General features: G+C 38.4%; 3 protein-coding genes across 5 annotated transcripts in view; 2 read left to right on the top strand and 1 right to left on the bottom strand.

Moving 5' to 3' along the window:
• The window catches only part of galt (galactose-1-phosphate uridylyltransferase), a 30,678-nt gene extending 26,996 nt beyond the window's left edge, over positions 1-3,682 (bottom strand). The window contains exons 1-4 of the mRNA XM_032539835.1: positions 3,469-3,682; positions 2,423-2,592; positions 1,807-1,882; positions 1,365-1,413 (exon numbers count right to left, since the gene is read on the bottom strand). Of these exons, the coding sequence (XP_032395726.1) occupies positions 1,365-1,413; positions 1,807-1,882; positions 2,423-2,592; positions 3,469-3,505 (332 nt within the window). The 5' untranslated portion in view covers positions 3,506-3,682. The remainder of the gene's footprint in view (positions 1-1,364; positions 1,414-1,806; positions 1,883-2,422; positions 2,593-3,468) is intronic.
• A 254-nt stretch (positions 3,683-3,936) lies between these two features.
• Positions 3,937-6,412, top strand: sigmar1 (sigma non-opioid intracellular receptor 1). The gene is made up of 5 exons (XM_032539839.1): positions 3,937-4,216; positions 4,359-4,410; positions 4,740-4,888; positions 5,232-5,324; positions 5,434-6,412. The coding sequence occupies exons 1-5, from the start codon at positions 4,072-4,074 to the stop codon at positions 5,661-5,663; spliced, it is 669 nt and encodes a 222-aa protein (XP_032395730.1). The 5' UTR covers positions 3,937-4,071; the 3' UTR covers positions 5,664-6,412.
• Positions 6,413-9,245: 2,833 nt separating this feature from the next.
• katnal2 (katanin p60 subunit A-like 2) overlaps positions 9,246-9,515 on the top strand; it is a 7,160-nt gene continuing 6,890 nt past the window's right edge. For 2 of the 3 annotated variants that reach the window (XM_032540143.1, XM_032540144.1), the window contains exon 1: positions 9,246-9,494. In XM_032540143.1, coding sequence (XP_032396034.1) covers positions 9,441-9,494 — 54 coding nt within the window. In that variant the 5' untranslated portion in view covers positions 9,246-9,440. The remainder of the gene's footprint in view (positions 9,495-9,515) is intronic. The other variant, XM_032540145.1, reaches the window with a different exon arrangement.

The following is a 9,515-nucleotide window of genomic DNA, read 5'->3' on the forward strand; positions in this document are numbered from 1 at the left end:
GTGTGTGTGTGTGTGTGTGAGAGAGACACTGGAATTGGATTTACATGGTTTCGTGAGCCTTTTTAATTAGTTTTAACAGTGTGGGTTGAATAATGTCATTGTCTAATTTTGAAAGTTTGTAGTAACTAAAAACTTTGTAATTTGGTTTAAAAATAACAACAACTGTGACAGTGTTCTGAGCAGTACACAGAGTACCTATTAATTTATTTCATTTTTAAATAAAGAATAAGGAAATTATAGAAAGTTGCAATTAAGTGTGCAATTAAGAGGCAGTTGTTGATTTACAGAAGCATTTCCTTGAAAGAAATCTATTGGGTAAAGATACAAGAAATGTCATCTGCAGACTGACGAGCACACACTGTATCGTTGTTATATTTAATGCAAACGGCTTGTATATGTGCAAGAAGATACACTTTACAGAGCCGTGTGAGGCCAAGCGTCAAGAGAAGGAACATTTTATTAGAAAAGGTATTGTGCAACAAAGCTTTCTGTGGATGTTGTAATCATACACTGTGTATGGTGAGCACTAACAAAGGATTAGCTTTGACAGGGAATAAATCCAACAGTCAATGCCAATAGATCAAAAAGCTGGTTCAAACTTTGTTAAGTCCATATTTCATGACTGAATAAAACATATTCCCAGGAATAAGCCCTTATCCCCGCTGTGCCACTGCCAACACACAGGGTCTGGGGTAAATATCACTGGACTGAAATCCCTGCCATCGTAACATTCGGTGGTGGGAGAACATCCCCATCTGGTGGTGCCAGACAGGACCGCACACATGTTTATATATGTATGAACATGTGGATTTGGGGCTTTGCATAGTTCAAGATGTCTTGGAAACAAGTGGCATGCAGCGTGTTGATTAAGTACCTCCTCCTAATAGCTGATTATGCTGATGCTGCTCACAACAACGAATGGAAGTTGCCTCAGCATGACTGCTTTGATTACAATCATCAGTTCGGATTTAATTAGACATAAATTTAAATGTATCATCATTTTAAAAAGGAACACTGATTAAGATGCACCCTTGACTAAATTCTAACCAGATTTGAATTAAGATTATGAAGATGTTAAATATTCATCTGATTGCAGCATTGTATTTTTTTTTTGTTTATCGTTAAACGTCCGGATACAATATAAAACATAAATGTTGCTATTTCATATACTGTTACAGGTTTAGTTTAGAGTTAGATTCCATATTCAGTTCTTTGGCATGGCACATTAAATAACGCATAAAGTATCATTCCAAAGTAAAATAACAGCATTTATACATACTTTACACAAATGCTAAAGGCTTCACACAGTATAATGGCACACAATGATTATTTCTACAATGTGTAACATGAGGCCTTTTTCTTACCAGACGCCCCTGGCTGCTTTAGACTGAAACAGTGGATGTTGATCTGAACCTGATGAACACAACAGCAAATGTAAATTGTTTCAACAATTCTTTTGAAATTTAATCTCAGGAACAAGTATTATTCCAACTATACCTATTAACCCCTTACTGAACAGTTTTTTTGTGGCATGTTATTAAGTTATTAAAAAACTGATTTGTGTCCAAGATGTAGAAAATCCCTTAGCAAAAATTATATATATGTCAACACTTTGCAATTTATTAAACAGCAAAAGAATTAAGTGAAAGCAAAATATGTTAAAAAAAAAATCAATAAAAAAAAAAAATTACAAGCAATTGAACAAATGTCTACACACTGTTATTGCAACTAGTTGCTTAAATATTTTCTATCATGTATAACAATGACATGTTACAGAATTTTTACAGCATCAGAAATGGCACTCACCAGGATCGGGAGCATCTGGATGAAGAGCAGGGAAATCATTTTCAAAAATAAAAGTGCTGTCATAGTCTGAATTTACCTGGAGAGTAACGGACAGACACAGAGATTTAAAAAAAAAACACAAAATCTATTGTGCTGTCCAAAGCGAATACCATTTCTAATTGGCATATGTTGTTTGGTAGCTGCACGTGTCCAGATATGTATTTGAAAACGACCACTGCTTTCATTTGCAAACACTGGCAATGTTATGGCTAAATCATTCCTTTGATGTGATGGTTTATTACACCATCTACAATGATGATTAACTGCAGAGTACCACTCTTGACTGCAGAGAAGAAACATCTTTGGCATCATCTATACAGGTTTCTCAAGGGCTGTTTGAAGCCTGGAGGTGGTTTTTATTGTATTTCGCCATCTTCTCAGATGAAAGTATAAGAGACATGTTTAAATCTTCCAGGGTTCAAATGAACAGTGGCAAAACTCACAACTCAGTGTGAATGCTCCCTCAGTGGAAACAACGACCTGTAGAGAATCAAATATTGTTACCTAAACCACGGGCAAATAAGCTGTCATTTGCTATGGACTTATATATTGAAGGAATGTATCTAACGGTTCTTACCTCTCCATTTGCACGTGTGTTTCCGGGACAGAGTGGGTTGTGGGGGTCATATCTGGGTGTGTGTTCCTCAGGAGGTTTTTCTACCTGCCCTGCCCAGGGTCTCTTCATGCGGTGGGCCGACACCAGGACCCAGGTGTCCTGCAAAGGGTTATAACGCAGATGCTGGTGCTCTGAGGAGTTTGAGAGAAATAATGCAAAGCAATGTAATTACAAACAAAGATTTACAGATAATGCTGGTTCTCTCAAAAGCCAAAAAGTGACAGTAGAATATAGTCTAATGTGCATGTGCACAAAAGTCAACCTAATTGTTGTCAATTAGGTTGACTTTTGTGTGTCACTGGAAGTCCATTTCATTGGCATTATCTGTAGAAGAAATAGCTGATGCATGGCTGAAACTAATAACTTTTGTATCATCAATTATGTGGTACTGTTTTGTCTGAGAATTAACTTAGTCAGTAAAACATAAAATGTTCTAATTCAGTTGCTACACATAACCAACACGTCAAATTATGAAACACATCCAAAAGAATTAAGGCACAGATGATTAAGGTACAGTATAGCTGTGGTTCATAGGGATGCCTGTTAGCTGGAAGCAGGAACTTAAGTCACGAGACCACACAGCTGACTGTGTGTTGTAAAGCAATACGTACTCTGTCAATGCAGGAATTCAGGCGTGACTAGACCAAGTGGTTTAACACCAACATATATTGATTTCAGCAAAGCTATACGTTCTCCTCTACGTGGTATTTCAATATGACAGGAGTCCAGTGATAAATATGTTAATTTAACGGTTCTGTGTAGTATCGGGGAAAGTGTTTCTAGGTGGAAAAAATCCCAAGACGTTTTATGATTGACATTGACCAACTAGGGAATTCGGCTTACATACTATTCACTTTAGTTGGATAAATCAGTAATTGGTTCACATGTGTTTGATGTGTCCTACTTTTAAGAAAAAAAAGAAGAAAAAAAGTCTGTGAGGATTTGGCGTTTAGCAAGGGAAGGTAAAACTAGCATATTTTAAATGGTGGGTTCACAAAGCTCCCTACCTTTTGGATCAAAACTGACTTCTTTTTTGCCACTCATGTCAGGTGGTGCTGCTTCAGAACTGTCCCAACTGTCCGGTGCTAAATCCTCGAACTATTAGCTAGCTAGGTCCTTCTGAACTTTAGTTGACAGCTAGCTAGCTACCAGTCAATAAACCTCCTCTGTCTACTTCCTGTTTTTTGACGTGCAAAAAAACGTGCTCTTTGTGACAAATCAACATGTGATGACAAACCTCTAAAATGCCAAAGCATAAGGGCGAAAATTACCAAATAATAATATCATGGAAATTAAACGTTTACATTTCATACAATGTATAAAAATGTATATTTGTGTATAATTCAATTTTGTATAAGTGTGTAAAACATTAAACAATTATTTAAAGGGGGTTTTACAGTGTGATGGCAACCCTAAAGTTGCCGTCGCCTAAGTGACAGACTCGTCCTCGGATTGGCTGATGTTCCACTGCCCGCCCCCCACCTGACCAGGAAGAAGCTGTCAGTGTAACTCTTTTCTCGATGGCGTGTTTGCATCAACCTGTCGGCCTCTGTGTACACGTGTAGTCGAACCTCCTGCTCTGTCTCTGTCTGTTTCGTGTTGTTTTAACCATGTCTGTAGTCAAAACGATTTTAAAACTCTTCCTATTCGCCATAGTCACCGTCCTGGCCGTGCTGCTCCTGCGGCACTGGATGGCCACCAAGCAGTACGTTTTCAACAAAGAAGACGTCGCCAAATTGGCCAAACAGTACGCAGGTGAGTTTGGTAATGAGTTTTTTTTTTTTTTTAGCTGCATCAAGTCAAGCCAAGCCACGCCTGCAGTTTATTCAGTACGTGAATGTAAGTAGTCCTCCCCCTGCCTTCAATATGTGTACACTGTAAATGTCTCTATTCTCAGGACAGGACCATGAACAGGCCTTCTCCAAAGTGGTGGTGGAGCTCAGAAAGAGGTAAACAATTATTTTGCATCAGAAATATATTCAGAGACTACAAGCTTCAACTAAATGTCATCACCTTCAATTTCTTGAACCAGATACCAACATCGTGGTTGACCCATATTAAGTCAATGGACTTAAATGACTTCAGCGTTAGACTCTATAATATTTAATGTGTTTAAAGCCATTGCAGGTTGCAGAGCTGAGCCTATATTAATTCAACAAAGCAAGGTTACCTACTCTAGCTACATGCTGATGTGAATACATGCTATTGAGGTCACAAGATGAGTTTTATGTTGTGTGTGTTTTGTTAAAAAACAGCTGATGAATTTTAATTGAACTAGGTATCCTGGCCACATCCTGCCAGACGAGGACCTGCAGTGGGTGTTTGTGAACGCCGGAGGTTGGATGGGCTCCATGTGTCTCCTCCACGCCTCGCTCACGGAGTATGTGCTGCTGTTTGGTACTGCAGTGGACACAGGAGGACACTCGGGTAAGGAATGAAGAGTATTGAAAGTCTGACTGTTTTTCAGGCAATGGGAAAGGAACAGCTTAAATCCAACCAACAGTGATACTATTATAGTTTTTTTAAATGTTTCATAGTCATATTCTATTACTGAATTAAAGTGTTTTTGAAAGAAACAAATCTCTAATTCTATGAAAACTTGAATTATGTTGAGAAGAAGTTCTTTTGTTTTATAAAAGAAAATCTTAATATGTACTACACTTTTACATTTTTTTTTTTTAAATTATTGCTCTTTTGTTAGGACCGTGTGATCAATTAGTATAAGAAACATTGGAAGTTAGACTCCATGTATGCTCTCTTCTTCTGTCAGGTCGTTACTGGGCTGAGATTTCTGACACCATCATATCCGGCACTTTCAGACAGTGGAAGGAGGGGACAACCAAGAGTGAAATGTACTACCCTGGTAATACCATAACACATTTTTTTCTGTAATAATATGTTTTGATATGAATAGTTTTCTCTTGATACTGAATTATACCAATGTCTTCCTGAACATCCAAACTGTTTCACAGGTGACACCATCATACACAGTGTAGGTGAGGCCACTTCAGTCCAGTGGAGCACCGGGACGTGGATGGTGGAGTATGGCCGAGGTTTCATTCCTTCCACGCTGGGATTTGCGTTGGCAGACACCCTGTTCAGCACCCAGGACTTCCTTACGATGTTCTACACCGCCCGTGTCTATGTCAAGGGTCTGCTACTTGAGGCTGGTACACTACTTACAGAGGCCGGCGTTTTCTGAGGCACGGTCGAAGCTTGGACACCCGCACGGGGGAAGAAACATCAAACATCAAAGGTTCGCCTTGTCATTACACCACTTTACCCGTCACCGCAAACATCTAGCATGAGGAAAAAATCTGTGCTTGAGTATTCAAGTATAAAGATGTTTACCAGGAATTGAAGACAATCTAAATTTGCATCAGTAGAGTACTTCATTCAAGTTCTTGCCACCTTATTAAGGCTATCCAAAATAAAGTGTTTGAGTCCCTTTCCCCTGTGACATTTAACTTGCATCAACAACAGTGCAACATTTACCACTGCCTTGCGTAAAGGTTGTACCATTCAACGAGTCCCACAGTGATATCAGCATCTTACTCCACACAATAAGCAGTACTCTGAGAGCTCAAACTGCCTACATAGTCAGTGAGGTTGTCATTTTTTTTTTTTTTTTTTGAATAGTCTGGCTCAAGAATGGAGACCCTTTAACCTTTTTCCAAGAAATTGCCATATCTAAGATTTTATTCTGGAAATAATAACATATCTGTGACTAGACGTTTGAGTACTAACTCTTTAGCAACCATCACTTCTTAAAAATAATAAATGCTGATTAGACAATGCTAAAGCTGTGATTTAAAAAAAAAAAAAAAAAAAAAAGTAGTTGACAGCAAATTTGGGGACCAAGAAATCACTTTTAAAACGATATGCAATGCTTAATTTGGTTTGTAAAACAAATATATAATGCCAAGCCAAAGTAAACTATTTTCTTAGTAATTACCTGTTTGATATTTAAATGCATGCATATTCTCAGTAAATGAGGGTCTTTATGAGGATCTAACTTCTTAAACCAACATCAAGAAGTCAAGAAGCATGTTTACTCCAAAGATCAAGCCTCTTTTGAAATGTGGCTCCATTTCCTCATTCACCATTGATCTGTTTATACTAAACTATATTTTTTGGGGAAAATGTTGAAAACCTGAAGGGGCAATGGTGGACAAAACTGCCTGAGTGACGAGTGTACAACATTCCATGTTTTGGCTCAGTAAGTCAGGTTCATACCAGCTCCGGGACAGCAGTGTTTAAATTATTATACTTTGTCATGGTGTATGCTGACTGCTTTAGAGCTACTTTGCAGCAACAGATTGCAATTTTCAAATTTCTCCCTAACCTTTTTGGGCTTATTGAGTAAGCGTTCAATCCTTTCTTCTCTCTGAACTTTGGTAGATGATTATCCGTTAAATCCAAACACAGTTGTAGCCCTATGTTTGTTTGGTGTTTTTTTGTCTTTTTTTTGTTTTTAACTGTAAAGACAAATGTACACAACACACTCTGCACAATGTTTGTTGCTGTTGAACACCAAGATATACTTTACAAAATATACTTTCTTTGAAAAACAATTGTCCTTTTAACATGTTTGTGCTATTTCTATTTGGCTTAGATTAGGGGGAAAACACTGCTGACGTATGCAGTGTTAAACTGTACCTCTACACTTAATTCATTACTTTAATAAGATGGATAAAACATAAAACTTAATTAAAAAAATCTACCTGAAATGTTTCAGAGTTTTACAAGCTTAATAGACATGGCACAATCTTTTTGAAAATGTAATTGTTGAGATAAACTTGAATTATGTGCTCTGAGTCTGACCAAGTGAGACCACTTGGCTAAATTGTCGTCAGCCTCCGTTCATTGTCGAGATCTTTGCACTAGCCCAACAAGGCAAAAACAAAATGGTATCCACAAGCCTCGTCCTCTACAATCCCACTTTGCAATGTAATCCTGGGAAGAAATGGCAGAAAATCAAAGCCTTTTGGAAATATGTTTATTTCACGAGGAATTGTACAGTACAGGCAAATCACTGCTGCTGAATCCACCACCTCCAAGTCAGTACCTTTTCATATGAAGCCTTATTTTCAGATTTTGATGCCTATACGGTGCCCTCATTAATGCACAAATGGGGTTTCTGTGGGAGTGAAATTATACTGCATAACTACCCAAACTGAAGTTATTTGTTTTATATAAAGCAGCATCAGTAGTAGTGTGGTCTCATGGATGGCAAAACAAAAAACACTATCGCTGTACCTTAATTGTTGAACAGATGTGCACTTTACTGTAAGGTAAAAATGAAAACTGACAGTGCCAGAAGAAATAAATGTTTTTGAATTAAAATTGACACAAGCCTGGTTTATTACTTAACAATACATAACATCAAATATCAATCTTGAGTAAACTATCACAGGTGCCTTTATCCTGCAAAACAAAAATAAACAGGGAGAATTTGGGTGGTAAGCACAAGCTGAGTGAAATTTAAAAAAACTAACCTTATATATGTACACCGGAGTTAATCAAAATAGGGATGAGGTTAGGGATTGTGGGTAGGTGGAGGACTGCTGCGTGATCACATGGTGTTATTCAATAAAACGGACCAACATAACAGGATAGACACATCAGTCCTCATCTCGGTCTGTAAATGTCAAGAGGATGCAGACAACCTGATTTGTTGTCCATGAGAGAGGTCCAGGTGATGATGATAGAGCGTGTGTATTTCATGTGCGTGTTGGCTTGTGTGTGCATATAGGCGAGAGTGAGTGAGTGTGCATACGTTCTACCTGCCAAAGCACATATGCATTGTCTGTGTGTTTGTTATGCTATATACTGTAAAGCCACCCTTCCTCTCTATCCATCTGTGTATGTTCATGTCACCATATTATCCCAGATATAGATTTAATGTCAGCCTAACTGACTAGCCTGACCCCGCTGCCCTCCTTCTCTGTAAGCCCTATAGAGAAGATGTATTCAGAATCGAAGCTGGGCGGCCGGTGCTGAAATACCAGGCAGCAGCCAGACTTTAATGGGATAGATGAAAGCCTCTTTTGACTAATCACTCAATGTCCTGTAAGGGTGCGCACACACACACACACACACACACAAACACACACACACACACACACTCTAACTACCAGGTATATCAGCTCAATCCCTGAATTAATCAGTGGTTGTTTGACTTTTCCTTCTTAACTCCACATCTCTCTGTGTGCCTCTGTTCCTGTACTTACTCATCTCCTTCCACTCCTTTGTGTCATTCTTTTGTTCCCTCTTACTCTCTGTTCATCGCCTTGATACCCTGCCTCCATCTTACTTTGTGCTCCACTCCATTTGCGCATTCTCAAGCCAATTCTCCATCTTTAACTATTCTTAAGAGAGGATACTTTTCTTTGAATCGCTCAAAAGAATCCGCTTTAATTTGAGTGTAGAAAAAGTAGAATGTCCCTCCTGTTGACATAAAGAGTGGTATTGATCTTCTCATCAAACTCTCAGCAGATTACCAAAAACATCTCTGTGTAAGGGCTGCAAGTAGAAACTATTGCAAAGGATGGATACAAACGATACAAAATAAGATTCACAGTCATACTAGTAGAAAGCCTGTCTGTATGAATGTATACAAAAACACGCCATACATATCAGACTTACCAGTTTAAACTACTTGTCACATATTTTTTTCTTAGCCAAAAAAAACGTCTAATACAAAACTACTATTACTTGGGCAGTTTTGTTGCAATGTCATTGTTTAAGTGTTTTATTGCTCATTGCTTATCGGTTTGTATTTGCACGCACACACACAGGAGAGACTATAGAGTCATGGAAGAGACAGACCAAAATACCTGTGTGTACGGTATCCCCCGAGGGACAAAACATAGGACCTCACACAGAAACACGTTGCACAGACTTCAAAAACTAGCTGATGGACATTATCTAGGAAACTGATTTAGCGTAACCACTGTCTCACTAACCTTTCAGGATTATGATGGAGCTCTCATATCAATCTATGAAAGTCGCCCACCAAGCCCGGGAAGCGGTGAGTGAACAATGGGCTTTG

Source organism: Etheostoma spectabile, chromosome 16 (assembly GCF_008692095.1).
Source record: "Etheostoma spectabile isolate EspeVRDwgs_2016 chromosome 16, UIUC_Espe_1.0, whole genome shotgun sequence".
NCBI lineage: Eukaryota > Metazoa > Chordata > Actinopteri > Perciformes > Percidae > Etheostoma > Etheostoma spectabile.